Source organism: Ascaphus truei, chromosome 1 (genome assembly GCF_040206685.1).
Source record: "Ascaphus truei isolate aAscTru1 chromosome 1, aAscTru1.hap1, whole genome shotgun sequence".
NCBI classification, from domain to species: Eukaryota; Metazoa; Chordata; class Amphibia; order Anura; family Ascaphidae; genus Ascaphus; species Ascaphus truei.
Genome location: NC_134483.1, coordinates 165,856,862 through 165,872,547, shown reverse-complemented (window position 1 = coordinate 165,872,547; position 15,686 = coordinate 165,856,862). Strand labels below are relative to the sequence as shown.

General features: G+C 44.1%; 1 protein-coding gene across 8 annotated transcripts in view; it reads right to left on the bottom strand.

Annotated features, from left to right (window-relative positions):
* Window positions 1–15,686, bottom strand: part of TJP2 (tight junction protein 2) — a 113,665-nt gene that overhangs the window by 38,357 nt on the left and 59,622 nt on the right. For 2 of the 8 annotated variants that reach the window (XM_075597674.1, XM_075597694.1), the window contains one exon: window positions 4,297–4,471. The exons of 5 other annotated variants lie outside the window; for them this stretch is intronic. Coding sequence is in view for 1 of the 3 variants with exons in the window: in XM_075597656.1 (XP_075453771.1) it covers window positions 4,042–4,065 (24 nt within the window). In the remaining 2 variants the exon portion in view is untranslated. Of the gene's footprint in view, window positions 1–4,041; window positions 4,162–4,296; window positions 4,472–15,686 lie in introns of those variants that run through there. One more of the 8 variants, XM_075597656.1, reaches the window with a different exon arrangement.

Genomic DNA, 15,686 nt, shown 5'->3' with positions numbered 1-15,686 from the left:
GGACAAGTGTGCTGGGGAGAGTCAGGAGAGAGGGGGGCAGGACACACACACACACATACATACACACTGACACATACACACATACTGACTCACATACACACACACACACACATACACACATACACACTGACTGACACACACACACACACACACACACACACACACACACACACACACACACACACACACACACACACCCACACACTGACTGACCCCCCCACCCACTGACTGACCCCCCCCCCACACACTGACTGACCCCCTCACCCCCCCCACACACTGACTGACCCACCCCCCCCACCCCACACACTGACTGACCCACCCACCCCCCCCCACACCCCACACACTGACTGACCCACCCACCCCCCCCCACACACTGACTGACCCCCCCCACACACAGACTGACCCACCCACACCCCCCCCACACAATGACTGACCCACCCACACAATGACTGACCCACCCACCCTCCCCCCACACTGACTGACCCACCCACCCCCCCCCCGACACTGACTGACCCCCCCCCCCCGACACTGACTGACCCACCCACCCACCCCCCCCCCACACACTGACTGACCCACCCCCCACACACTGACTGACCCACCCCCACCACACACACTGACTGACCCACCCACACCCCCCCACACTGACTGACCCACCCACACACCCCCCCCCACACTGACTGACCCACCCCCCCCACACACTGACTGACCCCCCCACCCACCCCCACACACTGACTGACCCACCCCCCCCCCACACACTGACACCCCCCCCCCCCCACACACTGACTGACCCACCCACCCCCCCCCCCCCACACATTGACTGACCCACCCCCCCCCCACACACTGACTGACCCACCCACACCCCCCACACTGACTGACCCACACCCCCCCACTGACTGACCCACCCACACCTCCCCGCACACTGACTGACCCACCCACACCTCCCCGCACACTGACTGACCCACCCACACCTCCCCGCACACTGACTGACCCACCCACACCTCCCCGCACACTGACTGACTGACTGACTGACCCACCCACACCTCCCCGCACACTGTCTGACTGACCCACCCACACCTCCCCGCACACTGACTGACTGACCCACCCACACCTCCCCGCACACTGACTGACCCACCCACCCACACTTCCCCGCACACTGACTGACTGACCCACCCACACCTCCCCGCACACTGACTGACCCACCCACACCTCCCCGCACACTGACTGACCCACCCACACCTCCCCGCACACTGACTGACCCACCCACCCACACTTCCCCGCACACTGACTGACCCACCCACCCCTCCCCGCACACTGACTGACTCACCCACCCCTCCCCGCACACTGACTGACTCACCCACCCCTCCCCGCACACTGACTGACTCACCCACACCCCCCCGCTCACTCTGACCCACCCACACCCCCCCACACACTGACTTACACATACACACTGACACAAATACACATACACACTTACTGACACACATACACACACACTGACTGACACACACACTGACATACACACACACACACACACACACACACACACACTGACTGACTGACTTACACACACACAAGGAATTCACACTTAGTGCAAATAGCTAATACAGGGGATGTGTGCCGAGCACGCGCATTCTAAGTCAAATTTATTTGCGTTTTGTAACTGAAATTGTATTTTGATTTTTAATTAAAACATCACCAACACAAATACAATTTCTGTGACAAAAGTCAAAGAAGTTTCACTTACTATGCGCGTGCTCAGCACACACAGCTTTTTTATCTCCTGGATGGAGCCTCAAATTTTAAAAATACAAACGGCATTGGACAGGGCAAGAGGCGATCCATGTGATGCAAAGTAGGGTGATCAGTGTAGACTGATACTTTAAGTCTCATGCTTAGTCATTTAGGTACAGGATCTCAAAATGTGCAGAGTTTTGAATACTTAGTAACAATTCTATGTTCTTCTGTCACCCTTGGCATGAATGGTTTGCTTTAAAGGAAGAAAAGGAGGCGTGGCCATGACGTCACAAGGGTAGGCCACACTGTGATTGGCTCACAGTGTCACGGCAGCCGCTAGAAAATACTAATTTCTTTGTATTTCCACCAAGCTGCCGCGCCAAGGCCGCCTGCGCGTCGGCAGTGGATGCACAGTCACAGGGAGACAGGTATCTTTCATTGCCGTGCGCATGCATGCGCTTAGTTTAATACATGCCGTAAGAGTAGTCCCAGGGTGGGTGAAGGTGTTAAGAGGCAGTAGGAATTGAGGTACAGGGGCTGAAGGAGCGGCTCAGTGAGTAAAGACACTTACTCTGATAACAGTGACATGGAGTTTGAAGCAGGTTCAAATTCCAGTATCAACTTCTTGTGACCTTGGGCAAGTCACTATCTCCCTGTGCCTCAGATTGTGAGCTCTGCAGGGCCTGTGTTTGTAGCAATCCTATGTGCTACGTACCGTGCACTATAAGGTCATTGCGAAGCACTTTAAATCCCATTGGGAGAAAAGCGCTACATGGAATGTATTTCACACCTCAGCATTACAGAACTGTTCTATTAGGTCATCCTGGCGGCATTATGGAGCATTTATATATTCTAAAAAATAAATTAAAAAAAAAACAATTAAAAATATGGTGGTCTTTCCCGCACTCCATTTTTTGGCTTATTTAATCCATCACTTATCAGGTGCACCAGTTAATTTTTCTTTATATTCTTTGCTGCCATTTGTTACGAAGAAAGTCGAATTCATTTTTTTTTTAGAATCAACTGGTCCTAAATAACAAAAAAAAAAAAAAAAATCCATAAGAATATCTCTTAAATGGTTTCATAATTTCCCAAAACAAGAAAACTACTGGTACACTTTTTACTGAAGTACATAAAATAAAGAGTAAACAAAAAAAATAAAAAAATAAAGTTCTTATGCTATATAAATATAACGGTTGAGCTGTCCCTTTTAAATGCGTTTATTTAAGCAGAGAGCTGCAATCTTGTTATTGTTTGCCCTTCTGTAATGTGCAACAATTCAAAGCACAAAGTCCTCTAACCAAGACCATATGCATCCAGCTTAAAACATGTCGTGTTCTCTTTCTAGGCTCCCGTCAACGTGAAAACAGACAAGATAAAAACACACAAACGGCTCTGCAAGAAGGCTATGAAATGCCCTGCAGAGCAATGTTCTGTGCTCTGCAGGAGAGCCAGGGTCTCTGTCTGTCCGGGGTCACGGACATGCTAAGATTGAAAATAAAATTAAAATGTGGCAAAACACTTTCATTTAAGGTTTTCAGTTCAATATCTTCTTAGGCTGAAATTATAGTGAACACGCTCGTGCCAATGATAATTACCTGTCTCCCTATGACAGTGCATCTAGTGCAGGCGCACACACAGCAGAGCGCCATGGCGTGGCCGCAAATTTGAATAAGACAAACATTTGTCTTTTCAAGCGCGGCCGTCGGAGTGGTTCAGCCAATGAGGGCGAACCAGCTTCGTGACGCGTCCGCCACCCCAATCTCCTGCAGCCACGTTGACAGATTGCTGGGGCTGCAGGAGGACGCGAGGCTATGCGCTCCATCGCACGCGGGCGCCATAATCCCAGCCTTAGTTAGCTCCCTGAGATTTATTTTTGTCCTTAAAAGCTTGTATTAAATATAGGATTGCTGACTTTTAAGGGGGGGGGGGAGAAATGTTTGACTATTACTGAATAAGAGTAAAGAAGTTTTATTGCAAACTAGCACGTGGAACACCTCCATGTGTTGATCATTTTAGGTTTATGCCACTACGCATGAATCTGCCCATTAAAATGTTATAGGTTCAGTAATATAACCGTGTATTTTATAGGTAAGCAAAAAAATATTCAGGCAGCAGTTCAACAGCATTAAAAGGGCGAGTGAGGCGTTTTACAGCACTGAATGGGCATTTACAATTCTAATTAAAAATCAAGTGACGCCTCCCAAGTCCCTTCCCCTCCATACTACTTGCAGCAGTGCGGTTGAAACTTCGCAATAGCGCCTACCCTGATCTAAAAGAGCTTGTGTATCAGTCAGTCAGGGTTACCTGGTCTTGAAACCGGACAGTCATTTTGAAAGCCTTGCAAGCCAGGTTTAAAAAAAGGCAGCTTCCGTGCTCTCCACCTGCTTACAATCCCTGGAGCTCTGGTTTACAGACTGTCAGCCCCTTCCTACTTCTGTAAAGCAAAGAATTTGTTGGCAGGCCCGAGGTCTGCTTGCACTGCGTGTACTTTTACTGGACCTCCCTCCCTGCCTCCCTGTCCTTCTCTCTCATAACGTCAAAGCTCATCGGAAAACTCACCTGTTCAATGAAGCGATTTCTCAATAGAAACTACAGTATGCTCTTATCCACTCTAATCTGTGTTTTTCAACAGGACCCCTTATGTTCCCGGGACACACGTGCTATTAGAGAGGGTTGGAGTTCCTCACAATGCACCGGATCTCAGACACTAATTTCACAAAAGAATTATAGGGTTCTGTAACAAAGAAAAAAAGTTCACTAATCAAATTTACTCCTGTCTCCCCACCAATGCAAATTAGATTATAAGCTCTTCAGGGCAGGGACTCCTCTCTTCCAATGTTACATTGATTCAATGTTACCTTGATACCATCCGTGTTCTGTTCCCTGTATTGTAATCATATTGTACACACAGTTCCCAGAATAGTCATTTACCAGTCTCAATGATCGTCTGTGAAGGGTGCAGTAACCAAAACCCTGCCTATTTGTACACAACCCCATCCGAGTAGAGGTACCACACACACACACACACACACACACACACACACACACACACACACACACACACACACACACACACACACACACACACACACACTAATTTGATCCCTGTCTGCTTACTGGGGAGGAGTAAGGATTGTTTTGATTTGAACTCACAGCCTCCCAAAGGGGGGGGGGGGGAAATAGATAAAGTTATATGCGTTGCACAGTTGGAAATGCAAGAATCTGTTACACACCGTACGGTGTGACAGAGAAGTGACATTTTTGCTCGACAATCTGTATAATGTCAGTAATGTGGCTCTGTCAACAAAGCTTACAGAAAATAAGAACAATAATAAATCATAAAAGTAGTACCTGCATCATGCAATCTGTTAGGTGCCATCACGTAAGCTGGCCTTTAAATGACTTGCTTCACCCCTTTGCTACAGACACCTTTTTCACTCGAGTAGTTATATGATATTGAACACACACACACACACACACACACACACACCTTAGAACTATAGAAGAGCGCCGAATTATTTATGCTTAGATTTGCAGACAGCTGTACCTGAAAAATGTTTGGTCTCTGAAGTGTGTGCACAGCCACAGTATAGGGTCTCCTTACTAGTCTCCCGGCTGCAAAAAGAGGGCAAAACCAGTGCAAAAAACAGAGCCATATTCATCCAAGTAAAGGAATCCCATTGAAAGCAATGTGAGGTGTTCCCTTTAATAAAATCTGGTGCAATTCTTCTGCACGGACTTTGCCCCAGTATTGCAGCCGGGAGGCTTTAGTACATACTGTAACCCCCTATATCGTCACGGCTTGTGCAGGAAGGAGGCACGTCTGCTACTGAGGGATGAAATCCCAGTGTAGGTTTGTAAGAGGGATTGGACACCATTAAGGGGTCACCTTTAGCTCACCCTCTCCATGTGACGGGAGCAGGTAATCAGTCAAAAGAAGAAGAAGTCGAACAACATGTCCTATGTTTCCGCACACCACTTTTACAAGCCACCATGTAAAAGGTGCGATTTCCCATGTAACACGACCCACTATAAAAAAGGGAGTTCCATGTCATGTCCTTGATGCAGATTACAAAAACTGGTTTGTTTTCCTCCCAAGGTTTTTTTTTTTAAAATAATTACATTTTGATGCAAAAAAGTACCAAAGCCTGCAGTAGATTATTCACATGGCAACTCCTGCTGTGTGTGCTCACCATTCTCTCTCTACCAAAAAAAGGAAGTCTAACATGATAACCCTGTGAATGCCACAGCCCCTCAAGCAAAGTCCAGTAACACGAGTGCTCGTCAAAGCGGTAATGTGACTGCCCTTAAACCAGAAACTGAAGAGTCCTCCTCCTCCTCCTCTCTTGCGATTCATGGGAACACAAGACGCGATCAAAGCTGAAGCAAAACTTTTTCCTTGGGCATGAAGAAGGCACTACGGCAGGGGCGCTCAACTCCAGTCCTCAAGCCCCCCAACAGGTTAGGTTTTCAGGATATCCCAGCTTCAGCTGAAGCAGGGACTAATTGAGCCACCTGTGCTGAAGCTGGGGTATCCTGAAAACCTCACGTGTGGGGGCTGGAGGACTGCAGTGGAGCACCTCTGCACTACAGCACGGGGTCCCTGGAGTGCCAGACCCCATCATTTAGTGACTAACCCTTTGGGTACCACAAGACGTAAATCTTCTCAAATAAGGTCTAGAGAACTACAGAGAGTGCAGAGAAGAGCCACCAAATTAATAAAGGGGGTGGACAATCTAACTTATGAGGAGAGGCTAGCTAAATTAGACTTATTTACATTAGAAAAGAGACGTCTAAGAGGGGATATTGTATTGTATTGTATGTCTTTATTTATATAGCGCCATTAATGTACATAGCGCTTCACAGTAGTAATACATGGGGTAATCAAATAAATAACAGATAATATAAATAACAGATCATGGGAATAAGTGCTTTAGACATAAAAGTAACATTTCGGAAGAGGAGTCCCTCTTACAGGAGTCCTATATACAAATATATTCGGGGGACAATACAAGGAGCTTGCAAAAGAACTATTCCCCCCACAGGCCGTAAGCAAAGGACTCTGGATCATCCCTTAAGGTTGGAGGAAAGGCGATTTCACCAGAAACAAAGGAAAGGGTTCTTTACAGTAAGGGCAGTTAAAATGTGGAATTCATTACCCATGGAGACTGATGGCAGATTCAATAGATTTGTTAAAAAAAGTTGGACATCTTTTTAAAAAGTAATGGTATACAGGGACATAGGGCTCTTGCCCGAAACGCGTCAGAGTTTCCTGCATTTGTGTCACCCACGTTGGTGCCCTGGAATAAAGATTACTTTTAACCTCATCTTTGCTGGTGTCTAGCCCCATCTTTTTACAGTTGTGCTCCGCATCGTTCCCCGTGGATGTCCCTCTCTTTCCTTTTAAAAAAAGGCTGGACATCTTTTTAGAATGGAAAGGTATACAGGGATATACCAATTCTTGGAGTCAGGAAGGAATTTATTTTCCCCTTATGAGATATCATTGGATGATAGGACTCAGGGGTTTTTTGTTTGCCTTCCTCTGGATCAATAAGTATAATCTAAATTTAGCATAGGTTGAACTTGATGGACGTACGTCTTTTTTCAACCTCCTCTACTATGTAACTATGCAAGGTCCTATGAGGTCACGAAGTGAGAGGGGATGTGCAGCCATATGAATTTAGGAAGTTGCACAAATGGAGGGGGGAAAAAAACGTATTATTTATCTGAAACGACTTATTTAGTCTTAGGAAGTTGGATAAATTGTCGTTACGGTTGATTACTGTGCGTCATAAAAAAAAAAATTTTAAAAAGTGAAACCCCCTCTCTATTTAGGCTATGGAAAAAAAAAACCTAAAATTTAACACACACGTTTATTACAATGTACCTATTTTTCCCCCCAAAATAGGCTAATGCTTGAATAATCCATTTCCACCTGTCTAGCAGCTATAGATGATAAACACATTTTCATTGTGACAAATTAGACACTAACCACATTGTCTCGTGTGATTAGCATAGTGTCACTGTTAGTGCAGCGTTTAGTTGCAGCCGATGATCAGGGAACAAACAAACCCGCCATCCAAAGTAGGACTTCTGAAAATAACTACCCGCCGTGCCACTGTGTAGCCAGAACAATGCTACTATTCAGCAGTACTGCAGTCTCAACACTGCCTCCTTCACCAGAACACAATTCATTCCTGACATACTGTACTTGTTAAACCATTTAATGTGGGAAGGATGGGGGGGGGGGAGGAATCATGTCGGTGTATGAATATTGCAGGACATGGTGTTAGTTATGGATTTAGAACATAAATGTTGATTTTGTAAACAGGATTGTGATTCTCCGGCCTCGCTCATACCGTATTTTTTATTTTGCCTCTACATTTAATTTTTTTATATACTAAATCACACATCGCTGTCAAACACCAACAAAAGGAAACTTTCCACTTTAATATTATCTCTGTTTATCATTAGGTTTATGTACATACCGACTGTCTGATGGGGATCTGAAAAGGCTTTGGGGGATCACAGGGAGGTTCACAAACAAGTGTAAGATTCCCTGCTATCACATTTGAAAAAAAAAAAAAAAAAAAAAAAATTACACACACAGTGGTTGACAAATCACCAAAATATCTACTCGCCACACAAAAAAAAAATCTCGCCACCTAGTACAAAACGTGTGCTGCTTGGGCCAATATTTACTCGCCCGGGGATTAAATCCACTCGCCTGGGGCGAGCAAATGTATAGGTTTGTCGAAGTATGTATGTATGTATGTATGTATGTATGTATGTATGTATGTATGTATGTATGTATGTATGTATGTATGTATATATATATATATATATATATATATATATATATATATATATATATATATATATATAATTTGTTGGAGGGTCCCCTTAAATATGAACAAGTATAAGCATTCTCCGAAGGACCACATGACGCTTTAAAAATGTGTTAAATTACACACAATTTTTTTCTACCCAAATCTGACACCTATCAGTATTGTTACACAATTTTTTTTTAACCTGGTGCAGCCAGACTTGGGAGCGGTTTGATTTCTGCTCCCTTTTGTCTGACGTCACTGTGGGTTTAGTCATTTAAAAAAAAGGTCCGTTATAGGTTAATGCAGGGGTGCTCACCTCCAGTCCCAATGCCTCACCCAAATGGTCAAGTTTCCAGGATATCCCAGCTTCAGCACAGGTGGCTCAATCAGTACTTCAGCACAGCCACCTGTGCTGAAGCAGGGATATCCTGAAAACCTGAACTTTTGGGAGAGGCATTAGGACTGGAAGTCAGCACTCCTGGTTAATGCACTCAAGGCCGCGTTTATAGTGTCAGCGACAGCGCGAACAACAAACCTTCTCAGAGGCCGCCCATAGAGCGACCCATTGTTGAGAAGACAAAGAATGTGTCTGTTGCGTGACGGCCGGGTCACGTGCGCGGTTCAGCCATTGAGGGCAAACCGCTCACGTGACGTCGAGGCCACGCCTGCGCCACACCTCCCCGTCGCCTCGGATCGCAGAGCAGGTTTCTCACGAGCGTCATGCCCTCGGCAACTACAATCGCGGCCTTATTCTGCATTCAAGTCAATGGGCGTCAAGGCTGAACCATAACGAATAACCCCGTGTGCTCAACAAGTGCTTGCCCCCCTCCCCCTCAGCTTTAATCAGCAGGGTAAAGCTCTGGTAAAAAGATCTCCAGATCATTGTACAATAGGGAATCCCTTTGCTCTCTAGTTATATTCCAGGTTTACTGAATTTTAAACATCAAAGCTAATGCAGCCCACTTTGTCACATCACTGGACCTCAAAGAGCTGTATCTGAGAAACTCAGGATACGACTGTCTCTCTGATTAGCTCTTTAAAGTCTGAGTGGAACGCAGCTCTGCTAGGGGGGTGGGGGTGGGGGGTGAAGAGAGAAAAACGAAAACGTTTTCTGAATGGCAAAAAAAAGTCACAAGAAACTGAAAAAAGGGATCCTAGCTATTCAGGATATGGAGATATTTCCAGTCAGGCAGCAAATGAATGAAGCATTGCGCTGTGTCAACCTTTGGAACACAATCCAGTTTGTAATTCAAGCTCCGCGCAAGCCATGGGTACAGACACTGCAGCTTCAAGTATAGCACACCCAAAATCGGATCCTCCTAGCTTAAGTTTTAAAGACTTCTCTTCCAATTTATTAAGAGACAAGAAGTAAGGATCATACCATTGGGCCATGCAAAAATAGCAGAAGATTTGTGTGAGGCTTCAAAAGATTCAGCTTAGCTTGCCCAGCGCTCCCACAGAGCCACGCTCCAGTGGAGAAAGGAATGTGAGTGCAGTCACTCAGGCTTGTGCATGTGCATTATTCAGACACAATCTAAATAATAGATGTCTCCAGACTCCTGCAAGGTCACACAGGAAGCAACTTTTATAGTGCTGCACGCCAAAGCATTTGAGTTCCGCTGCAGATTTATATGAAGGCTTAAAATGTTATGTGGGCAATCTTGTGATGCAATACACGTGTGGGTATATGTGCACATTTATTTATAAAATGTTTTACTAGGAGGTAATAATTGAGAGTTACCTCTCGTTTTCAAGTATGTCCTGGGCATAGAGTTAGGATGACAAATAATACATGGTTACAAATACATAGTTACATAAGTGAACAGGGTATATACATAATACATAAGCATGCACAGTTAGATAAAGATAGATATCTAACAGTTACAGACAAGATTAAAATAAAGCTTTAGTTTTGAAAGAACTTAGACAAGTGGCGTCTGTGAGAATCTCCAGTAGACTGTTCCAGTTTTGGGGTGCACGGTAAGAGAAGGAGGAGCGGCCGGATACTTTGTTGAACCTTGGGACCATGAACAGTCTTTTGGATAAGTGATCAGTTTAAGCAAGGGTGTGTCCCTCTGTTAAAGTCGATTCCCAAATAGGCATTGCACTGACTGAAGGAAGCCAATATCAATTTGTAAGTACCAATGAACCAAAAGAAAAAAAAGAGAAGTAAAACCGAGGAATCCTTAGCTCATGGGAAATACGCAATGCATACAGTGTGTAAAGCAATGTACTGTATCACAGATCAGCCTAAAGCCTTTCCATTCACATGTAAATTATTATATACTATAAAAACAGATCCGCATACTAAAAAGTGAGTGTTAGGGCTGTTCTACAGAGGGCGCGCTTGCTGCGCCGTGCGGCAGTTATAGTTGGCTGTGGTTAGTCAGCCTTTCTATAATAGGGCCGCGTGCGCGCGCACACGACAATGAGCGTGGAACCGGCCGACAGGGGGGGGGGGGGGGGAATGGAGATTGGGAAAAGAAAGCTTGCGCCGCTACCGCCGCTGTTAATGTATGGGTGTGTTTAGAAAGGTTTTCTCAGCGATTATACAACGGAATCCGTTCTGGAAGTAGCGTTGGATAGTGAAACTGTTGTACAGTGAGTCCCATGTTAATCAGTGGCGGTGAGCGTTGGATAAAAGCATTCAGCGTCGAAAAATGGCCCATAGGGTTGCATTGTAAAGCACTGGATATGCCATTCGTTGTAAAGTGAAACGTTGGATAGCGAGGACTACTTGTACACACACACACACACACGCTTGGTCGCTGAAAGTCAAGTCAATTAGATTTTTTCCCAGCAACCGCAGCCTAATGATAGCAATAGGTTTCATGGATTATATCTTTAGGTTGACACTTTTAGTTTAAAAAAAAAAAAAAAGCTTTAGTGTGTCTATGGTAGCCAAATGCTTGGTTGAAATGTCACAATCTTGACCCAGTGTCTTTTGCGATAAGTTGTTTGTAGCACTTTTACCTTTCTTCTTCTGCAAAGTTATTTTGATATTTGTAAGGATTACAAAATCCCAGGAAAAGTATCTTTAAGGGAAGTAAATTACATTGAGTTAACAGAAAAATAATGAAGCCATAATATTCATATGATGCTCACAGTACTGCACTGTAGGCATAGGTGAAATGCATAGGTTTAGAAGGTTTTTTACAAATATATCATGTATTTTTTTTAAACACGTATTCACCATGTGGTAGACCTTGTAATATATGGTGCAAACCACTGATACTTCTCTAGGATGGTGGTTTACGATAGATAGAGAGATAGAGAGATATAGATACACACACACACACACAGGTCAATGGGACCGGAGGATCCAATCAAGCATGCTGTACACAAGAGTTTAATCTTATGTGAGCCTGTGCCTTTAACAAAAGGACAAGTGTGTGTGTATGTATGTATGTATGTATGTATGTATGTATGTATGTATGTATGTATGTATGTAAAAATAATTAAAAATTGTTTCATGAAACAACTGGCACAGTATTAGGTCTCAACCTAGAGTATATAATGTCATGCATATCTTAATCTAAATCCCCCTACAAGTACAAACACTTCCATTTTAACAATTCACATTTGCCAAATCAATGAATTAATTGTATGTATAAGTATATTGTATGTATATACATTTGTATTTATATAGCACCAACAGTGAACAGAGAGCTTTACAAAAGAGACAATACAGGGAATTAGAATATAATACATGCAACAAAACAACAACAGGAAAGGAAATGTGAGATAGATCCATTGTTATCCTCATCCACAAGAAAGGCGACAAAGACCTCAAGGACTACAGTATATACCAGTCAGTTTACTTCAAGATTTGTACGAAGATACTCGCTATTTATTTGCCTGCAATAGACTCAACTTTGCCCGGCTTAAAGAACAAGCGGTATTTTGTAGTGGATATACAATGGAGCACACCAAAGTTGTAGAAGTGATTTCCCAAAGTAATGAATATGATCTACCACCCACCTTAGGATTCGTAGATTACAGAAAAGGATTTAATTCAGTGTAGACCTCAGCGGTTCTAAATACATTAAGAGTTTTGAAGAAGCCTCCATAGATATCATCAGGAACATTTAGAAGGCGGCCACAACCATTAGGTTACATGAAGATACAATCAAGATACGGATCAGCAACAGAGCGACAAGGAGACACCATGTCACCAAAGCATTTCACAGCAACACGTGGAAGAATTGTTCAAGCCATTGACAAGGAATTAGGGGATTTGCAGGAGACATTTCCCACACCCCCCACCCCCACCAGTCAAAAAAAAAAAACTAACAAAATCGGAGAAGTTGCAGAAGTAAGAAGGTGAGCCTCCATATGAATCTCAGCAAGACCAAAGTGATATTCACAAATGTGCAAACTCTGCAAAGATCGAAACAAGAAGTCGAAGACTGTACCTACACCATGGCCGACAGGTAACGATGGATGGAAACCTTTTGAATAAATTCAACTGAAGGGATGGAACATATTTGGAAGAAACAAGACAATCGTTCAAGGGAACCATTCACTGTGCGTCAAGAAAGAGGAAATGCAAAGATAACTCGGAAGCGTCAGGCAACGCAAATACGTATGGCGAAAGATATGCTGTAATTTACCCGAAGAGACAGGAAAAAGATTGAATGGTGCAAAACCAAACAGAAGTCTGTGACCACCACATGGGCGAAAAAATTTAAATAGCAGTAGACTGGACATATTGCAAGAAGAAATTACCATTGTTGGACAAAGATGGTACTTTACTGGATTCCAAGCAAAATCCTAAAGACAAAGACCTAAAGTAAGATGGGAAGATTTAAATAAGAAAATTTGTTGGAGCAACGTGGAACATTGGGCACGCCTTCATACAGCCGTGGACCTGCAATGGCTGAAGATGATATATTAAGCTGAAGTAGCAGGAACATGATGTTTAAATTGAAAATTAATGTGTTCAATGTTTCGACCCTTTCTTTCCAGCATTGGAATCAGGAAGGGGGATGGAGAGATCTTACAGAACAGAAATATGTTATCTTTAGCTCTTGGGATCCCCTAGGTCCCAAGAAACTTACTGGTGTTCTCCCACGTCATTTAAATGGTCATCTAGTAAGAAGTCACAACCAATGATGTTGCAGTTTTCTATTGGCTCACAGGACCCGCAAGATTTGGCAGCCAGTTTTATTTCACAGAAGGGAGCAAAAACCATTGGTAACTAGATCAGTTAGTATCTCAGGAATTTGGGGGTTCTCGGAGATTAAAGTAGCACAGTTCAAAAAAAAAAAACAAACAAAAAAAAAAAACACAGGAGCTGGTGGAATTGCTGCTTTCAAATCCTTTAAATCTGCTTAATACCCAACTCACTAAATGTGCAAAACAGTTACAATGCAGATGTATTTACCTGTAAACTGATAATAGGGTCCTAAACCTAGTCACTTAAGAACTAATATTTCATGTAAACATTTTTTCTATTAGCATGTCAAACAGCAAATACAACTATGAGCACATTCACATCGTCGACAGGTCTGCAACCCAGTTTCTCTCCCGCCCCCCTCCCCCCCACCCATTATCTCTTAGCATGCAATGCTTCCACTGCAGCCAGGGATTCTGGGAAATTACATGCAAATGAGCACACGGTGGCATTTCCAAATCTCCCGAATTGCATAATTATATCTGAGATGTCAATCTCCAAAACCATTAAGCTTTTGGGCCTATGAGACCACATATGTAGTTACTGATACTCGCAGATCATGGAGGAGTTGGCATTTTTATTATATTGTATAAAAGCCAAAGCTTGCACATTGTATGTATTGCACATGAAAATTATATTTAAAGTTGCTTCCCCAGTCATAACCAGTCAAACGAGAGTCTCTGCCATTTATAACAGTCTCAGCAAATAATTGGGAACTGTAAGGAATCGGGGAACACGTCCCCTGCGGCGTGTTCCCTCCTTACCTGCCACTGCTGCACCTTCCGCTCCAGTCTATAGCCATGCACGCACCCCGGCTGTTTACACAGCGCACGCGCACAGCTCTTCAAGGCGTACCATGGAGCATAGCTCCGCCCCCGGACGCGCCGCTCACACACGTCGTGTGCCGCTCCCCAGCTGCGTGTCAAGTATCTCTAATACCCACTTGTCTCCTGCAGCCTATCCCTGCCTCCGGGGAGGCCGCACCTCCGCTCAGCCCCCGGCTTGCCTCCGACTACCCGCACTTTTACATCCCTGATCACGGTTTTAGGACACACTACCAATCTCCTGGCTCCAAACCCCGACCGCGGCACAACGGACTCAGACCATCTCACTGGCTCCGCCCCCCGGACTCCGGCAAGTATCTGAACTAAACCGATCTCTCCAATACAGACCCGGCTACGCTGACAACCCACTCTTTAAATTCTTCTGTATTTGGTACAATTTTCACGCTATTAGAAAGAGTTGGGGTTCCTTGCAATGCATCTGATCTCAGACGCATTAGAGAGTGTTGGGGTTCCCTTGAATTTCACAATAATTATAGGGCTCCGTAACAACTAAAATTTTAAATTTAATTTTTTTTTTTTAAAAAAAGGAGGCTTAAACACTGCTCTAATACTTTACAGTGCTGGATGTGTCATTGAACCCTGATCAACCATCCCATCCAGAACTAAAACCAGAGCTGTGTGTGTGCGCAAGTGATTTGCAGGATAGAGGGGTACAAGAAACAGTAGAAGCAAGGTTTGAGTTTCAGCTTCCAACATCATATGGACAGCGCCAATACCAGCTGAAACACACAGTAAAACTGCGGCTCGCTGACAAATATAATGCAGCAGTAGCTTTACTGCTGGATTAAAAGAAAATATTTTCACACATTCTTAGTTTGGCCATGTAGGTTTTTTTCCCTTTTTGACTCATTATTACAGCGAGTCCTTCGGTTTCTTTGTTAACACTTTAGTGCCTGACAGGCTTACATGAACATATGTTATATTTTTATTCATGCAGTCATACTGAACAGGAAATAAAAATACCACTTGTGAGCACATTCACGTGTCTCAGACAGGTCCTGATGAAGCCGTAACAACGGCGAAACATGTAGAGTGTTTCAGCCCATACCGAAGAGGAAGAACAACTGAGGTCCACCCCTGCCATCAGATCCGGAAGTT